Source organism: Enoplosus armatus, chromosome 8, assembly GCF_043641665.1.
Source record: "Enoplosus armatus isolate fEnoArm2 chromosome 8, fEnoArm2.hap1, whole genome shotgun sequence".
NCBI lineage: Eukaryota > Metazoa > Chordata > Actinopteri > Centrarchiformes > Enoplosidae > Enoplosus > Enoplosus armatus.
Genome location: NC_092187.1, coordinates 4,854,451 through 4,873,875, shown reverse-complemented (window position 1 = coordinate 4,873,875; position 19,425 = coordinate 4,854,451). Strand labels below are relative to the sequence as shown.

Sequence of the window (19,425 nt, the reverse complement as noted above, 5' to 3'; positions counted from 1 at the left end):
ACAAGACAGTTAAAGACGTCACCTTTTGAATCTGGAAAAATGTGATTTCTTGAACCCTTATTGAACTGCACAATGACATTAGTTAACCACAGTCGGGGGGGGGCTTTCCAGAAGAACAAGTTTGATCAATACCCCGGTATTTATTAAAGCAACGCTGGTGGAACTTTTGAGTGTCCTCTCCAGGCGCGGACCACCTTGCACCCCACTTGAGACAGCAGTCACCCTTTAAATGTCTACAGTGTGTTCGTCAGACAATCTAGTGATGAAGACAAAACTGGCTGTGGGTTCAAACAAAATGGACAAAAAGAAGAAATAAACAGATTTTATTGATATTCCTCAAAACAAACTTTTTACACAGACCATAAACATGACAGACCAACTACAAGTGAGCATGTGTTAGTTCATTTATTCTGTTAAAGCAAATTACTTCTTTTTACAGTGTAGTAGTTGAATGAATTGGTCTAAGCAGCAGGTAACACGCTGCCGTTCTATCTAGACTACATCTAGATCAGAGCTTTACCAGAAGGTGGTGGTGGTGGGGGGGTCGCTGATGACTAGCGCCTGTTAACGCCATGCATAACACACAAAAGGTGTGTGCAGTGAATATCCCCATTGCAGCCTTGCCGTCCTGTCACAGGGTACAGTGTCAGCGCAGCATCCATGGGCTGTCGGTATTCACAAGCGAGCTGGGGAAGGGTGTAGCCCGGCCAGCGACCCCCCCGCCAGGGTGCCCTAGCTGTCTGTTGAGGATGACTATAAGGATGGAGGATAGATGGCAGTGAACCAGGGGGGACAGGAGGGAGGAGAGGAAGTGTGGGTAGGGAGGGTTTGAGTGGGTCAATGAGGGGGTCAGATGTGTTCTGAATGGGGGTTCACAGGGGAATGTCCATGAGTCTTTCTGGTTTTACTGCACATTCTCCATCATCTTGAGGAATTCTGGGAAAGAGAAGAGAGACGGGACAGTGTTGTTGACATGGAAAGTTTCAGTTACACTGGTCATCAGCGGCAGCAATCTTAAATGAGCTCAACAAACTGCAAATGAAGTGTCTCACAAGTAGTTCAACTATGATGATGATGATGCTTAGAGGCTGCTATTCATAAATTCACAAAAATGCAACCAAGTAGCCAGCATTAAGCTCACTAAAACCTCACCATACTAGTACCAGATATACACTATAGCACAAGACAAATATAGCTGCTGTAAATGATTTTTAAATTAAATCTGACTCAGTGCCACAGACACTCCCTATGCCCTCTATTGGGATAATTAGTGACTGGAAAAGTGACGTTTTTACATTGACCTAACACCATTATCATCATCATCATCATCATCGTACCGTCAAAGTCCAGCATGCCGTCGGCGTTCTTGTCTCCGTCCTTCATCAGCTCATCGATCTCGTCCTCTGAGATGGGCTCGCCGGTGCTGCGGATGATGAGCGCGAACTCCTCTCTGTCGATGTAGCCGTCGCCGTTCCTGCGCAGAGGACAGACACGTGTGGGCTTGTGTAGCATAGACACACACAATAACACGTGAAAATAAAAGTGTCCCGCATACTACGTGAGCCACGTTCTGTGCGGTAGCAGTGTGAACGTACTTGTCGAACACGCGGAAGCACTCTGCCAACTCTTCCTCGCTCTTGCCGGCCTGGTCCTCCTTTAGCAGCCTCACCATCATGACCAAGAACTCCTCGAAGTCGATGGTACCGCTACCTGAGGGTAACAAAGATGCCACATTACTGATCAACAATGGCCAGCCCGACCGAAGGCCCGATGTCCTGCGCTCCTTGTTGGACGCGGCAGTGCGCTCGTCTTGGCGCACTACTTTACGCACGAACCACAGTAACACTCTGGAGTTAAGTGAGTCCCGATATCTATTATGTAATGATATATATATATATATATATATAATTTACAGCAAAACAAAGAAGAAAATAGTCTATTTAGAAACTCACGCCGGTGGGACATTTATCATCATCATTCATCATTTTTTTTATATTTTGTTTATTTGAGCTGATGCGGGATACATAGGGGTACACAGGGTTAGGTCGGACTCTTGTATTGCTTGTGAGTAAAAGTTTGCATTGCGCACTGTGTGGCTACCAGAGATGCATTATCCGTTGCTCACCGTCCTCATCGACCTCCTCGATGATCTCATCCAACTCCTCTCTTGTCGGGTTCTGGCCCAGCATCCTCATCACGGTACCCAACTCCTTGGTGCTGATATCACCGCCACCGTCGGTGTCGAACATGTCGAAGGCGGCCTTGAACTCTGGAGAAATCCGGGTTGAAAGGACGTGGGTCGTTAACTCAGAAACGGGCCTAAAATGAGCCTTTGCATTTCTCTATAGACCGAAAAACGGGGATATCTGCCTCAGCGTGACTAACTCAAGGAACACATTCTATCACCACTGTGGTAATGAACCGTGATAACCATCTGATGCTCGTTGATATCCACGTAGCGCGGCAGCTGACTCCACGCAGAGGATCTCAAACTGTCTGCCTGTATTAAAGGAGCTCATTCTGCAGGTGGAATATAGGAGGACTCGTGTAATGCTGACATTTAGGGGTGGGACACTTGTATACAGCGAGGCTTCTTATAATCCCGCTAGTAATCTGTTACAGTACTCGTTCCTGGGCAAAGTAACGACATTACTGAAGTAACGCGTTACTGTAGCCTGTACTCACCAGCCAGCATCTCCTCGCTCAGGTAGGAGCGGGCCTCTTGTTGCGCGTCGGTCTGGAAGAAAACAGCGTCACGTCATCATTCACGACAGGCTTCATTTAGGCTTCATTGATCATTCCACTTAAAATCCTGTATACTGAGCCTGGCCCCAAGGTTACACCGTCACATATATGCGGCTCCCGTGATTCCTTTTAAGGAGAATATTACTAAAAACACTGTGAATGCTTAAAATGAATTAGAAATGTTGTATTTTCACGTTTCTGTATGAGTCGTGGTTGTGATAATGACATGCTTTCCATAAGTCATGTGCTGCAGGTTATAGTGGCTGCGGCTCGAAGGCATTCTTGAGCTCGGTGAAAATGAGTCCGGCTATTTCAGGCTCAACACCTCAGGCTCGCTGTATATGGCCTGCAGACATCCAATCCCTGGGAATTTGTCGTCCAAGCAGAATCCGCACCTTCCCAGCTGACACCCACCGCCCGGCTCCCAATTAGCTCCCCATCCTAACTGTCTACCAGGATCAGTAGCATTTGCAATAGAAAACGGGTTCAAATATGAATATCGCTATTGATTTAGAATCCTTTTTTAAAATAAACTGCAAATATTCCACTCTAAAAATGCAGTACTTCTTTCAAATTTAGCCATCTGATGAGCATCTAGACCTTATCAACAGAAGGAAACATGCAGCAACTCAGTCGACTGATTTTTACACTTCCACATGCCTTTATTGCTCACTACACCTCCAGTTCACAGGCTCTCGTTATTATGGGTTAATAACTAACTGACTGACTGGTCATTTGCACGATTGATTGGTCTTACCATGTTTGTGGATTAGCTTTTCCCCCCCAAAATATCCAAGGAAAAAAGAAAAGCCCAAAGGAGTGGTCAATCCGCGTGCACCCCAACAGAGAGACTAGACGTCAAGTGAAGGTTCAGACACACTTTAAACGGCACGGCCAGGTCCCGCCCCCTGCCTCTCACAGGCCTCCGGATTTAGTATCCTGAACTTTTAGGGTTCTGGGGCCACAGCAAGCCAATCACACTTTGGAGGGGAAAGCTCTTGTCTCTTGAAGTTGCAGGGTTAAGAATGCAAAAGAGGTAAACCCGGAGTTTTAAGCACTTTTGCGATCTAGGTCAAGGCAGAAACATCTACAGGAAAGAATGAAAAAGAACAGATGCAGGGAATAATTCAGTGTGTCTGTTGAACCTGGGACCCTCAGAGGTGAGGTGTAGGAAAGAACTGTGACATACTGTAAAATTCATACTAAACAATAAAAAAAAACTCAAATAATGCATTAGGTTACTCCTTAGAAATGGCCCCATGGCAGCTTTCAGTGGTTATGTCTTAAAATTGCTAAAAATTTTAAAAGAAATAACAATAAAACTATAGATCTTGCAGCTCGTCAGTGCCGTTGATTTCTATTTAGGCCTTGTAAATAGAAGACAGTGGACGACAAGAGGGAGCCAAAGATTTTAAAGTAGGTTATGGGTTTTGTGATGATGGCGTTTCAATCTGGGCGTGAAACTCAAAACCAGGAGAAAAATGCCGTGAGGCTGGAATCCCTTCTCACCCAACGCCCCCACCCCCCCCCCCCCCTGCCTCCACTCCTTCAGCCGTGCCCTGAATAGCAGGCAGATTTTAGGCAGAGAGACGGCAGGGCCGCGAGGCAAGCACCCGCACATCCCGGGGCCTGTAGCCTGATAAACACAACCTGATGCTCCTTATATGGTGGGCGGTTCCTGAAGGGGGAGGGCCCGAGGTGAGAGACAGGAGAGGAAGATAGGATGCTGAGGAGGGGAGCAGCCACGGAGAAAGGGGAGGGATGTTGCTTTTGAGAGATGGTGGGGGGCTTGCGGGCTATATACCCAGAGGGAGACATTTGCATTTTCCAAAGGGAGAATGAACTCATCTGCTCTGTGACTGCTCGGCTTCGCCTCTCACGCTGGGGATGAGCCACGGGGGGCATTGATGTCTGTGCTGGGACGCCACAGCGTGAAGATCAGTGACAGAGAGTTAGCACAGGCTTAGGCGGAGAACAAATTGGAAGAGATCAATTTAAGCCAGAACGTTATATGACAGTTCTCTAGTGTTGAATGAGACAGGGAGGTTGGTACACAGCACTGTCCATGCAAATAGAGGAGGTATTTCAAACGGCAGTGTTGGACTGGAATAGGGAGATAAGACCAGTTGTGGTTGAACAAATGTGTGTGTGTGTGTAAAGGGAGGATGTAGATGGTGGTGTCGAAAGAGCATCTGCTTGTGTGTCAGTGTGTACGATCACTTTACGCGTGGTCGTGCGTGTGTGTGTGTGTGTGTGTGTGTGTGTCTGAGAGACAGTGGTAATCTAGAAGTCTCCGAAATAATGAAACAGGCAAAAATCAGATGAGATAAGACGTGTCAGGCGTGCATGGCAGAATGATTTGCAAAGATGAACAAGGAGAAAGTGGATTTATTTAGAAAGCACAGAAGAGGGTGGAGGAGATATTTCGTTCTGAGGAGGAGGAGGATGGTGGGCTAGGTGGTGTAGCATTTCTGGAGAAACAGCAGCTGCCAAGGTGACAGCTGAGGGGCCGGCTCAAAGAAGGCAACCAGGGGAAAGTGCCTTCGTCTTAAAAGGTTTGAACGGATATTTATAGATATCCTCGCTGAGCCCCTGGGTTTCACATGAGAAGGGGAAGGGGAGTATTTCACTTGTAACCATTTTGACGTCTCAGAGGCTACATCATAATTGTACAGGGCTTGATAACAGATTGCAGATAGCATGCGTTATATTCTCTCTGAGGAAGGATCACCAAGGAATGTAGAGCTGCTCCCATTACTGTACGTTTTCCATCATCTTCAGAAACTCTGGTGAGAGAAAGAGAGGGCAGCAGTCAATTACCAGACCCACCACCGATCCATCAGACTGATAAGAGAATGCCTGAAGAATAGATGAACTAATTATTCAGCTCACAGCGTGTGGTCGAAGTCTGTACGTGAGGTTGTTAGATTCAAGTCAGATCATGGAGAGCGTGTGATTGTAATGCATAAGGGTCGCAAATGATGAGCAGTTCTTCATCCCTGTCATAATTAAGGAGGAATATTTCTTTGTCTGCCCTATTCATGTGCTCTCAGACTCAAGTATTATATTCATCCAAATGTATTGACAGACATAAGAAGGACCCTGTCCATGTGTGCAGACAGAAACTGGTATTGGTTTTGAGAATAATGGAAGGGAAAGTAAACATAACAATAGAGAGTAAGAGTAATCCCTGATTACTATGAGAGGCATGTATTTACTATTTACTATTTATCAAATAGGCTCAGTCAAGCAAACAAAAATGTAGTGACAGGGACTGATGTAAAGGACTAGTTGGGTATTTTGGTGTATTTGCTTTCTCACCAAAAGATAATAATAATAATAATGATAATAGTAATACATTTTATTTATAGAGTGCTTTTCATGATACTCATGATGAGAGATTGATACCACTGCAGACATACACCTAAATGATAAAATAAGCGAATTCCCAAATGAAAGAATTAGAATTCTTGCAGTCAAGAAATTTCTTGATCTCAATCAAAGTTAAATAAAAAAAAACCTAACAATTTCTAATAAGTATGTTACCCAAAATGTTGACATATTTCTTTAAATATGAGAGTCCATTACAGACAATGCTTCTCATGGTCAGATTAAGCGTTTTGCTGTAACCTTCTGCTCAATATACAGCTGACACTGCCTCATATAGAAAATGTGTTCTTCCCTTTGCTGTACATCATGGAAGACACTGCACAGACCACAGGAGTGAAGAACCTCTTCTCGCTCTGCGTGCGGCTTAATCTTACCATCAAAATCAAGCTTTCCATCTTTGTTTGTGTCCGATTCCCCGAACATCTCATCAATATCTTCCTCTGCCACTGATTCTCCAGTGAGATGGAGGATTTCTCCAAACTCCTCCCGGTCAACGAAACCATCTCCGTTCCTGTGGATATTAAATTCAAAGTGTAAAGACTTGTCTCTCAGCGCTATTTTTAAAGTTCAGGCCAATACTAGCAGCCATAACTAGACTATAGAAGTCTAGTATAGATCTTTGAGGACTTTTTACATAAATGCATAACATAAACATTTTGATAAGGATCCTTTATGTTTGGTTGTCCCTCTATGTCAGTGCTCAGGGTGTCTCAGTTTCTGAAAGACCTCAAACTTGTCTTTGGCATTTCTGCGCTGCAATTTTCTCGTTATCAGATGATTTTTGTGGTCGGGCTTTAGTCCAAAGTGTAATAACACTAAAGAATCAGTCCTGGCTCGCCAGTGAGACAAAAAGCAATGTCATTTGCTGCTGTGGTGAACATGTTCGCATACAGGTACCTATTTACAGCAGATATGGAACAACATTAGGATTCATTTTGAGTTGTGTTTCTGGCCACTTGGCGAATGTCAGTCCAATATTCACTCTCCTTTTAGGTCTCCATAAACTGTTGATTAAAATATGTGTACAGTGGGTCCATCTGAGCTTTTTTGCTAAAAAACAAAAACAAAAACAGGTGCCCGCTGTGGCTGAAACAATTGATGAGAAGGGAGTGTGTAGGCCAGAAAACCAAAACAATGAGCTGAAAGATGCTAAACTGCCACGTAGAATGAGGAGAACTACCGAGTTGGTCATAATTCTCTTTTTCTGTTTCTGGGGAGTGACCCTTTTCACATTACACATGGTAATTTGATCCAAAAATATGAAGAATTATCACCTGAATCTGCAGCTAGTTTCAGCTCATTGTTTAGCTGTCTGGCCCACAATTTTACTGTTCTGGCTCACTGTCACTGCTCTCATCACATTGTTTTGGGCCACAAATCAGGCCGCTGTTTTCAGAGAAAAAGCAGCTGACAGATGCAGTTAGAGACAAACCAGTGGACATAGTGGAGCATTTAGCAGCTAAAGATCCAGATTTCCTTCAGGAGTTGGTAGAGACCCAAAATAGAGCTAAAAGAGAGTGAATATTGGACTTACATTTGCCAGGTGACCAGAAACAGGACTCCAAATTAATGATAACGTGAATAAGCAACTGTTTGCTAACAAGTTTGCCACATTAACTTGATGATGTGTCAGTTTTGTGTTCACAACTTGTTTCAGCTTGTCAATTACAATTGAACAATTGGATGTACAGTAAGTTATCCGATGCGTTGTCAATACAGACTGTGGGTGAAGTGTCATATAAACATAAGATTTATAGATAAAGTTGAAGTGTTCTTCAACAAGTTTTTCAGTGTTTAATGACACTGCAGGCCATAAAAATGTTGCCAAATTCTAAAACATTCTAGTGTATAGGCTTTTCAATTTAGCAACAGCACAACAGGAAAATCTTGAATGCAGCAACATGTGGTGTTTGCATTTGTCTTTCTGTCAGTATTGGGTGTCATACTTGTCAAAAATACGGAAGCATTCTGAAAGCTCTTCTTCACTCTTTCCAGCCTGGTCCTCCTTCAGCTGTTGCACCATCATGACCAAGAACTCCTCGAAGTCGATGGTACCGCTGCCTGAGGAGAAGGGAGGTGACTGAGTGAGGATAGAGAGGGCAGGAACAAAGCGAAAGTGCAATCTGAGTCCCAGCTCAACCTTACAACACTGTTTTAAGGTGTTTTTAACAATCATCTATACGATCAACTGATGCTATTTATTGCATTCTAGCAAGTAGTTTGAGATAAAGTGCAATATAACTTTCCTTTCTTGTTTCCTTGTCTTTGTTCTCTTGCGATTTTCTATACTACTACTATATTTACTATTCCCCACATGGCCTTTGATTAGTGCAGTGGGAACTCCACCAATTTTCCACATACATGTCAGTTTACTCATCACCAGGAATCCTACTCGGCCTGTGCAAACAGCTGCATTTTGTCTGCATTATAAACTGGCGGCATGGACATTGAAAGATGAGGGCATTTAACAGGCAGGTAGGGTCTAATCAAAAATGCTATTAAGTTGCATTGTGGGAGTTATAGGATCCAAACGTTTTTGGAGGCTTGACTCAAACTGGGAACAGCCTTTTTGAATCTGTCTGCCACAAGTCCCAAAGCTTTATGGAAGTAAATACTAAGTTGCTGGAGTAGCTCTTTAATGTGTCAGAGTCACAGAAAACATAGTTTTTGTCTTATGGCTTCCATACTGTATTGAATTGAGGCCCCAGTGAATGGAGAAATCAGTAATTCTGCCCCCTCTGTATGGAAAAACGCACACACAAAAATGCTTAAGAACCGGGAACAAAAAGAAATTCAAGCGAGCAGCTCGATCCCATCAATCATCCTTGAATGTCTATGCATTAGGATGTAAGATCCGTTATCCTTTTGTCTATTTACAATGATCTCACCATCCTCATCGACCTCCTCAATGATGGCATCCAACTCCTCTCTTGATGGGTTCTGGCCCAGCATCCTCATCACGGTACCCAACTCCTTGGTGCTGATATCACCGCCACCGTCAGTGTCGAACATGTCGAAGGCGGCCTTGAACTCTGGACGAGAGAAGTAAATAGTTCAAATCTGGACGAAACCAAACTGACAAAGTTGAAACAGGCAAATTTCAGGATCTTTGGCTTGAATGTTACATTTGTAAGGTTTTAACAGCTCAGAATGACTCATGTACTATAGTCAACTGGTACAATTTCCAAGAACAGTTTTCATAAAACCATTTCGAGCTGCTAGTTATACAAATGACCTATTATTATTCACAGAACCAGAGTCAAGCTTACTCATTACAAAAAGCACAAAGCTCTGAATCAATGAAAATCAGGGGAAGATCCACGGATTCCTGTAGTGAAGAGACACAGACCTGCAATCATCTCCTCGGTCAGGAAGGAGCGGGCATCGCTTTGGGCGTCAGTTGGCTTAAGAGAGGGGAATGAAGGAAGGTGGGAAGGGCAGTGGCGGGAGAATGAAAGGAGAGGTGGACAGAGAGAGAGACTTTATCATTCCTGTCAGCTGCATAAACCTCCACGACAGGATGTAAAGAGGGAAGAAGAAAAAGAAAACAGCATCTTCACCAGCTGTCTGCTGCTGCAGTTGCACACTAACATTACATACGCTGTCATAAGAAATGATCTGTCATTTTTCATGTCTTGAAGTCTATCAGTCCCCCTGTAATATATATATATATATATATATATATATATATATATATATATATATATATACAACCTGTCAGCCTGCTCAGTGACTTGTTAGCCCCACAGTTCCTGTACTGTAGATTACTGGTGACCACTTTGCAAGGCATACTAAAGTGTTTTGCTATCTTGCAGGCAGCCATTGGTTTCACTGCATGAAAATCAAGTTTGAAGTTGAATCTTGTTTGACAATTAAACATCATATTTGCTTTTAAATTGCATCAAAGGGTTGGTATCATTATTGTGTCATTGTATTGTTGCGACAGATTACCAATTTCAAGGAGGTTTCATACAGATTAAAATAAATGGAAATCAGTACTCTTCTAAAGGCCGACAGCATTATTTGGTCAATCATTAGTGGTAATATAGAATATGCCTGAGTTGTAGTAAATATGTGCTAACGCATATATTTTTGCATGCTTTAGTGGGATAAAACATGCCAAAAATGCTCATATGATCCTTCAGTGGTACGCTCTGGTCACTCTATCTCCTTATAGTTAAACCCTGTTTCTCCGTCGAGCCAGAGAAAACCAAAAGGGAAACCTAAAGCCAGAGAAAGAACTATCGTTGACAAAGTGACAGCCAAGGACTGGAAATAGCCTTATGTCAGGTAAGAAGTCATGTTTAATCCTCTGCCAGCTGTCTGCACTTGTTAATGATGGTTCTTAAAGGGGAACGCCACTCAATGCAAAACATGTTATTCCCACATTTCGGACGTTGTCTTTTTGATCAGGGTGATGTGGGAGATGGCAGAGGTTTGAGGTTTGAAACTGAAACTGGTTTTAATCTCTGCTGTTCCAATCTGATCCAACCTCTCCTGCCTATCCCTCCCACGGGCAGTTGTTCTCCCAGTCTTACCAGCTTTCCAGCTTATTCTTAGACTTTATGCCTGATATAATCTTTACATACAGTCTATAGTCGCAAGCATGGTTTCAGTTGTCTAGGAGGAACACTGTTGAGAAATGTTGACCAGAGTAATTATTATATAGACCCTTGTTCCGTGGTAGTTCAGGAGGACAGTGAATTATTTTCCCTCTATCCCTATTTGCTTGACAGACCCTCATCAGTATCATAATTTGTGGAAGGTCACACAAACCCACTCGTTAGTTCACTTTAAAGCTATTTTTAAGGTGAGACTTGGGAGCGGATTTGAGAGGGATTCTCTCAAGGTGAATGTCCTAAGTTAAGAAAAGGCAGCTTGTCACTTTACTCAGCTGTGTGCTTTCTATCTTTAGTATCGCCCCCTCCAATCTAAATATATCTCAATAACTATCATATTGAGTTTAGTTACAAAGTGATGGAACACAAAAGCAGAGTGAAATCACATCAGTCTGCAAGCAAACAGCAACGAGGAGTTATAGAAGTTGAACATGTAAACAGAAGTTTCCAGCAGTAGGTTACCAGTCGGGTTACCAATATTTTTCTGTCTGTAGCAAGCAACAGCCAAAGTATTTGCACCAAATTAACCCCCCCCCCCCCCCCCCCACCTCCCCAAGAAAATCAGGAATTCCATGAGAAAGAAATCCAGCTGATAGCCCAGCTGTGCTGCAGATGAGGACTTGACCGTGGGTGAGCAGAAGAAGTTTGTTTTGGCTTCAGGTCATGATGTCCATCCTCTGCTCTCCGGCTTTTATCCCCATCAGTTGAAAACAAAAGCAGATCCTCAAAGATTACATTTCCTAAATCAAATGTCCTTCTCCTTGTCGTTTCCCCTTTTACCTCCTTTTCAGTTTTCTTACCATGGCGGCCGGCTGTGCTGAACAACAGACACCAGGAAAAAACGACAGTCGTCTGGGAAAGAAAGCCTCCCTCCTACACAGTTCAGGTTGCACTGTGGCTTTCCCCCCCTCAATAAGTACCCTCTCATCCCACTACACTTTTACTGAAAATGATCAGGATTGGGCAAGAGGCCCCCTCCTCAGACAAGAGACAACCAATCAAATCCAACTTTAGATTGTGGCCTCTCACAATCTCCTGATGGACACCCCCTTGTGTGGCACGCTCTCTAATCCCCCATATTTAGATAACAGACAAGCTCAGTGACATTTATTTAAAAAAAAAAAAGGAAAACACAGGGCAGGCCAACGGGCAGCTGGAGGTTATTTTGGCAGAGGATCAACTGAGCATCTCAGTGCAGATGGACACTTGATTTCACATACTGAACAAGAACCAGAGTGCACGCACGCTCACACACACCACATGCACAAACATACACACACAGATTAACACCTCCCCGCATGCGCAGATTCTCTAGCCCTTTCGCAGTGTCCGTTAACCCATCTATCCGCCTGTCTCTCTGTCCTCACTGCCGCTGACTTGCCCTTGCACTTATGACATCTGTAACTTAAGAGGCGGGCAAATAGACTTGTGATCCCCCCCCCCCCCATCTTTAACCATTTTAACTATTGGTTTCTCACTCCATCAACAAGTAAACAAACAAAAAACATCTCATATAGCCACAAACAGGCAACCCATTATTAGTACGTCAATTAATCGCAATACTAGAGAGCTAAAGTGAAGAACTTCTTCTGTTTCAGAAGTGTGAAAACCTCATGCAAAAAATCCCATTCACATCTGTAGAAGCGCAAATAACTAAAAATCCAGCCTTGGAACTTACCCTTGCTCAATAGTATGCCTCCAATATCTGGATAACAACTGTAGTTTTTTGAAAAAGTATCTAATGTTATTGTTTATTCAATCTTTCTGTTTTTTAGTGACCTTTAACAAACCCCATTTTCCATAAGCCCTAGACTGTCACAGGTTAGACGTCACAGCTCAACAAAAGACTCTTTAGACAGCAGAGACCACAGCTAAAAATGACTTTGGAACAGAGCGTTGGTGAATTTTACGGATATAGACAAAACCAAGTTGCAATGACGTACTACCCCTCGTGTAATTTTATGTGGGAGCTGTAGTTTTTTCTGTGCTCACAAAATAATCGAAAGTTTCAACTTCTAATAGCACGTGCTGTAGTGGATGCTGATTGGTCTCAGAATATGCACAGTAAACCCCGGGAACATGCTTCATTTTCTCAGAAAGACCAATGAAAGGAATGCTGAATGAGAGATTGCATTACGTCATAGAAGCTAATGGAACAGAGGCTAGCCTGGACCTGACATCATGACTTTGGCTCTCCTTTATATTCCACACAATTGACGCCAATTTGACATAATGGCCAAATCGTGTCATTACAACTTCCAGGTCTGTCATGTGACACACACTGGCCCAAACAGACTTTGCATTGCAAATGAGCGGATAATTTTTCTCAACTTCCCAGTACAAACACTTAAATAGCTCTGATTTAAATCATTATGTCCTAAAAGTTGTAAAATTCACTAACAGCCGAATCCAGAGTTATTTTCCTTCTCCATTCATTTGAGCAGGCCAGAGATCGAGGGGTTGGGAGGCAGGGTTGGTGCCAGGAGGTGCCAGTACGCTTTCTCTAATGCGGAAGCTCCGGGTAATTTTTTACCCGCAAGTCAAACTTTTTAGGCTTCATGCGCTACTGAGCAACTTTCAATGATGGAATGAATGGGGCCCTGCCTCCGACGCTGTATCCAGTTCTCTTTATACATCCATGCTAACATTTGCTAATTAACACTAAACACAAAGCACAGCTGTGGGTGATGGGAATGTCATTAGTTTTGCAGGTATTTGGTCAAAAATCTAATTCAGATTTATTTTTACAATTCATCCTGAGGAGAATGTGAATGTTCTAGGCAATCCGTCAATTAGCTGTTATTTAGCTGATATTTCAGGTTCAACCAAAGTGGGGGACTGACAAACATTACCATCCTTAGAGCCATGCCGCTAGCGTGGCTACAAAACAAATACACTATTACAAAGAACAAAGAATGAGGAGTTTTATTTGTCTGACAGATGCACTCTAATATGAAAAGCACAACGCCAAGGATTCCTTTCCACTTCAGACCACCAAGTCAGCTGACAGACGAGTCAATCCAGGAGTCTGTGCTGATCTTGGTGTACTCTGGAATTTTAAGCAGTAAGGCTCTGCAGTCCGTCAATTCTTTCACTGGAAATCTATTTATGCCCCGAGTACTGTCTGAATGGCATGAAAACAAGAGCAGCTGTGGTTGCTTACAACTTCTATCAGGGCCCTTATCTTGAGATCAAAAAGCATACACACACACACAAGATATTCAATTAATAAGTGGCAATGCTTATTAGAAGGTGAAGGAAAAAAGAACAACTAATTGGATCTACTTTTAAAAGATATGACAGATTGAGTACATCTTACACCAAGATGGTGATGGCGAATGCTAAACTGGATGGTGGTCCACAAACTGGGTAAGCTCACGGTGGCTACATCCGCTTCTTTTATATGGTAAAAAGAAGTATGGTAATGGTCTATGGTAATAACAGCAGGGCAGGCAGGACAGAATGCAGTAGAAGCCTTTAAACAGTAGACCACAGCTAAGAAGTTGGAAAACTGACTTTAGAGGAGGGTATTGGTGGACAACATCCCATTTCATCTCATTCACACTTTTGCCTTTAGACGTGTTCTGATGACACTTCATATGAACTAGTTCATTTGAAGCATACTGAAGCCTTAATTCCAAGTGTTGGCGAGCTACACATACATAGATGGTAAACCCTTTCTTTGCTTCAGGATGAATGATTTAGTCCTACTGGAAGTGAACAACATTATTAGAGAGGTGTTTCGAATATGAGCCTATATTACAATATATAGGTTCATATTAGACTGATGGGAAAGTAGTTTTGCAGGTATTTGGTTGTAAGCCAAACTATTGGTATTAAGTATTCATTTTTATGGTGCTAGAGGAAAAGTCAGGGAATCACCAAGGTTATTAGGGTTCTTTACTAGGAACCACACGTCTGTACCAGGTTTTGCACCAATCCATCTCATGGATATTGAGATATGTTGCTGGATAAGTCAAAACTTTGACATGCTAGTAGCGCTAGAGGAAAGTAAGTGTCAAAAGTCCTGCCTGAGATCCATTTTTCCCTTTTGTTTCCACGTTTTCCCCGGTCCTCTTGCCAGCTAAGTTCTTTGAGTTTCCTTGTTGCTTGCTCTCAGCGTACCTTGCTTTTTCTCTCTGTCTCAAAGAAGCTCCGGCTCCTGTCTCATCACCTGCTGTGATCAGCGGTTACAACCTGCCTGCTCACTCTCCGCCATCGGCTCCTCCACCCCATTCCTCCGAGCCACTGGATCACCAGCCACAGTCAACCTGCTCGTTTGCCACTGCCACTCCTGCCCAGCCACCTCTACCCCCAGGACTCTGGTTGCTTCAACAAACTGTTAAAACTTTCATCAGAGTTCAGTGTTCTGCTTTTGGGTCCGCTCAGTGTTCTCACCATAACAGTAAGGAGATTGCCAAGTTAGGATCCATCCTCTGGGGACCATGAATGTTTGCACAAAATTTCATGGCAATCCATCAAATAGTTGCTGAGAAAGTCTGGACCAAAGTGGTAGACCGACCAACAGACTGGCCAACATTTCTATTCCGAGAACCTCGCCGCTACTGTAGCTAGAGAACAGTTCAAAGCGTCTGTGTCTATTGGGCCATTGTCTCTGGAAAGACAAGTTGAGTCTCAAATGTCATTTTTTTTATTGCTGTGAGCACCACAAACACAATTCCATTCCTCTCCTTTGATTAAGTGATGAAGCGATACTGTTTCCATGGCTTCACAACATCTCACTGGCCAAAGTTCTGGGTCATACATTTGGGTTACATAATTTGTGGGGACTTTTCTCAAACTGCAGTACACACACAACGTGTCGGTATCAAGCTCAGGGTTGAACTTCGTGGCAGAAACACAAACAAGACTTAATCAGATAATCAGTTGTATATCGCTCGAGCTATCTGTGCTGTCCTATTCCAATTTTCCTCCTCTCCTGCTTGCATAGGGCCAACACATGCCTGTGCAGCTGCTTGTTCAGATAATGATGTTACTTTTGGATGATTGCATGCCTGCTGGAAGCCGGTAAACACGCCTTGTTGTGAATGGTTAATTGCATATTTTGTTCTTATTCATCTGGAGATTTTTCCTGCCTGAGTAAATCGTGTAAACCTACGTTAACACAACCTGCTGCTCACAAGTATTAGAGAAAATGTGGAGTGGGATCCACAGGGGATTGGAATGATTATTACTTTATTTAGTAATCTACTCCTCCCCACTGAGGCCTGGGAGTGACTGTTATCTCTGTTGAATATAAACTGTATTTAGGAGTATGTGCTACTTATGCACTTGGACTTTCACATTTGTGTGTAGTGTGTGTGTATTTACGTGCAGATAAATGCTTGCATGTACCGTATTTTTCGGACTATAAGGCGCACTTAAAATCCTTTAATTTTCTCAAAAATCGACAGTGCGCCTTATAATCCGGTGCGCCTTATGTATTAATTCTGGTTGTGCTTACTGACCTCGAACCGATTTTATGTGCTACACGATTCTCAAAAATCTGTCAAAATGTTTTAGTACGACTTTGGTAAACTACGAAGCCGCACCGCTTGATGGATTGTCGGAGCATTACGGCTACCGTAGTCAGGAGCCTCGCGGAGTAATACGTACTGTGCTTCAACAGGTAAGGACCCCAAAATGGCACCTGTTAAGAGACATGCTTACGAAGCGGATTTCAAGCTCAAGGCTATCAGTCACGCAGTAGAACATGGGAATATGTTTATATATGTGTTACAACTGAACAATGTTGAGAGCTGTTGTGAATGAGTTGAATAAAGTTTGACTTATCTGACTGTTTTGTTTCGCTTAATGCGCCTTATAATCCGGTGCGCTTTATGTATGAAAGTAGACCCGTTCATTGATATTGCGCCTTATAATCCGGTCCGAAAAATACGGTATGTGTCTGTTTGCATGTACATGTGCACATTGTATGGGTTTGTGTACCTACCAATACACACAGTATGGAGGCAAGGTTTTATGTATGCATGTGTGAAGCAAGTACATATGTATAATGGCACAAACACAACTTGGTTACGTTCAGGGAAAGAGCAAGGTTTGGGTTGAAATTCCTACTTTATTTATTCTGTTTTTGTACTTTAAATGGAGCATGCATGATGGAGGGAATACATTTCTTATTCTTTTTTTTTTAAACAAATACATCTTTGGTCCATATCTGCGAGTATATAGGGCAAAGGAGTATTACATTGTTCAAGACATTAAATGCATTATTTAAAACCAATACTGTGAGCAGGAATATCCTTCCTCTAACCATTTCAGTTTGGCCATCTGCTCGTACAGATAAAATTAATTAAGGATTTAATTAAACCCTAATCAGTCAATAGAAGAATACAAATTGAAGCAGCTGTGTGATTCAGGTGCTCTCAGCATTTCATTTTCATTGCATTTCATTCGCTCCATCTCCTCTTTCCATCTTGACCTCCTCTCACCCGCCTCAGTCATGACCCCTGCCTTCCCCTGAGGGCCACAGCACGAGTTCAGCTTCCATGCCGTCCAACTTATGTCACCGCCTTCATTGAGTGTCTGTTTGCTGTCTGACTGACAGCGCCAGCTGAGGCTCTCCCCGGCTCAAGACTTTCTCCCTCTAGTTGCGGGAAAGAAAAAGGTGTGGAAGGGTGAGACGGTTTTTGTTTGTAGAGGGATATTGAAAGACCCTGAGGACTTGTCCTTTTTTTAAAATCGTTTTTTATTTTTCACAAGTTCTTTCTTTCTTCATCTCCTTCTCTTTCCACCTTCTTCTCCTCTACCTCCTTCTATTCCTGGACATTCTCTGGGGGAGCAGCTGAACCCTCTAGACAAACACACCCTATATAAGGCTGGAGGTATGCCATCACTCCTCCCCCTCCAGCCCTCTATCCCTCCATCCCGATCCCTCCCTCGCTTCTCTTATCCCTCTCTCTGTCCTTCTTCTCTCTGCTGTCCCTTCTAGCTGGCCACTCTCCTCTAAGCCTCTCGAACAACCACTTCACTCCTTAATGTCCTCCCCCCCCCATTGTAGTGTTGTACAGGGGTAGACACAAAAATATAAACACTTCTACAAAGAAATTACTAACAAATACCATTTTATTGAGGCCTGTGGTTCTTAATTTGTGTAGAGACTGCACCAGAGAGGTGTTGGTTAAATGCTTAAATTGTCATTTTTGAGCGTACCATATTGTTTGTAGTATTGTAATTCAGTTTCTGTAAACTGTTGCCTTGCCAGAATGAAAAGACAACTGCTCAAGTGTGTTTCAATAAATGACTTCCATACTTTTTATATTGACAACAATATCAGATTACAGCTAAATTTGTTTACAATGTCACATTTGTAGCTATGCTAGCAGTGTCACAGCATATCTCAACAGTTATTCAATGGATTGGCATGGAATATGAGCCCTTAACTTCTCACCTGGCCGTCATTGGCTCAATACTTTTGTTTTAGACCAACACCTGCAAAACTAATGTGGAAGTAGTGTTTGCCTCAAGGTAAAAAAAATAAAATTAAAAAAACAGCTGCAGCTGGTGTGAAACAGTCCAGCCAAACTCGTCACCATACAGACAAACCATTTTAAGTCTATCATCAAGCTGTAGAGAGTGTTGCTTTAAGTTTTGCACACCTGGATTTGGGGATTTTCTGCCAATCTTCTCTGCATATCCTCTCAAGCTCTGTCAGGTTGTATGGGGAGGCATTTTCACGTCTCTCCAGAGATGTTTGATTGGGCTCAAGTCCGGGCTCTGGCTGGGCCACTGAAGGACATTCACAGAGTCGTCCCTAAGCCACTCCTGCGTTATCTTGGCTGCGTGCTTAGTCATTGTCCTGTTGGAAGGTGAACCTTAAGCCCAGTCTGAGGTCCTGAACGCTCTGGACCAGGTTTTTCTTATGAATATCTAGGTCTATCTTGGTTTCATCAGACCAGAGAATCTTGTTTTTCAGTCTGAGAGTCCTTAAGGTGCTGTTTTGCAAACTCCAAGTGGGCTTTCCTTCGACCTCATGGCTCGGTCTTTGCTCTGATATGCATTGTCGATGTTATATAGACAGGGATGTGCCTTTCCAAATCAATGTCCAATCAATTGAATTGACCACAGGTGCCAATGTGATATATTTTTGATAAATTAGCAAAAAATTCCCAAATCCTGTTTTTGCATTTTCATTATGGGAGTATTGAGTGTAGATTGATGAGGGAAAAAATGAATTCAAATGGGTCAATACTGTAAGTGCAAGGAAAGCTCCCCCTCTTTGTTTCTTAAGTGTATGTGTAAAATAGAGTATATAGTAAAAAAAATAAAATAATAATAAGCTATGTTTTGTCAGTGATTTATGCATTTTCTTGGAGACATGAAGGTCTGAAAATCTGATTTTGAAATTCATTCACTCCCTGAACCAGTAGACTGCATGGATCTTTGGCCCAGAGGTCAGTACAATATGTGAACTAATATAATTTCACTATGATGTCTCTCATTTAAAATGTAGTAGTTGCACCGTGCAGCATGGATCCTGTCTCAGATGTGTGAAGTGCTGATCTCTGCACTGCAGTTACCCGTCTTTAACACCGGGAGTCAGTCTGCTCCTTTTGGTCACTTGGTCAAAAGATGATTTTCTTTCATGAGTTCAGAAATCTTGTGTATAGTTGAACGTGTTTGTGGGTTTATGATCAGGTTCATTCAGCCA

General features: G+C 42.8%; 2 protein-coding genes across 2 annotated transcripts; both read right to left on the bottom strand.

The window, feature by feature from the left end:
* Window positions 1-633: 633 nt before the first annotated feature.
* LOC139289452 (troponin C, skeletal muscle) lies at window positions 634-3,584 on the bottom strand. Its single transcript, XM_070911062.1, has 6 exons — window positions 3,503-3,584; window positions 2,686-2,737; window positions 2,126-2,269; window positions 1,596-1,710; window positions 1,338-1,474; window positions 634-936 (listed from the first exon to the last, which is right to left on the bottom strand). Exons 1-6 carry the CDS (start codon window positions 3,503-3,505, stop codon window positions 905-907), a joined length of 483 nt encoding a protein of 160 aa, XP_070767163.1. The 5' UTR covers window positions 3,506-3,584; the 3' UTR covers window positions 634-904.
* Window positions 3,585-5,115: 1,531 nt separating this feature from the next.
* Window positions 5,116-11,649, bottom strand: LOC139289451 (troponin C, skeletal muscle-like). The gene is made up of 6 exons (XM_070911061.1): window positions 11,555-11,649; window positions 9,485-9,539; window positions 9,024-9,167; window positions 8,082-8,196; window positions 6,510-6,646; window positions 5,116-5,531 (listed from the first exon to the last, which is right to left on the bottom strand). The coding sequence occupies exons 1-6, from the start codon at window positions 11,555-11,557 to the stop codon at window positions 5,500-5,502; spliced, it is 486 nt and encodes a 161-aa protein (XP_070767162.1). The 5' UTR covers window positions 11,558-11,649; the 3' UTR covers window positions 5,116-5,499.
* Window positions 11,650-19,425: the final 7,776 nt, after the last annotated feature.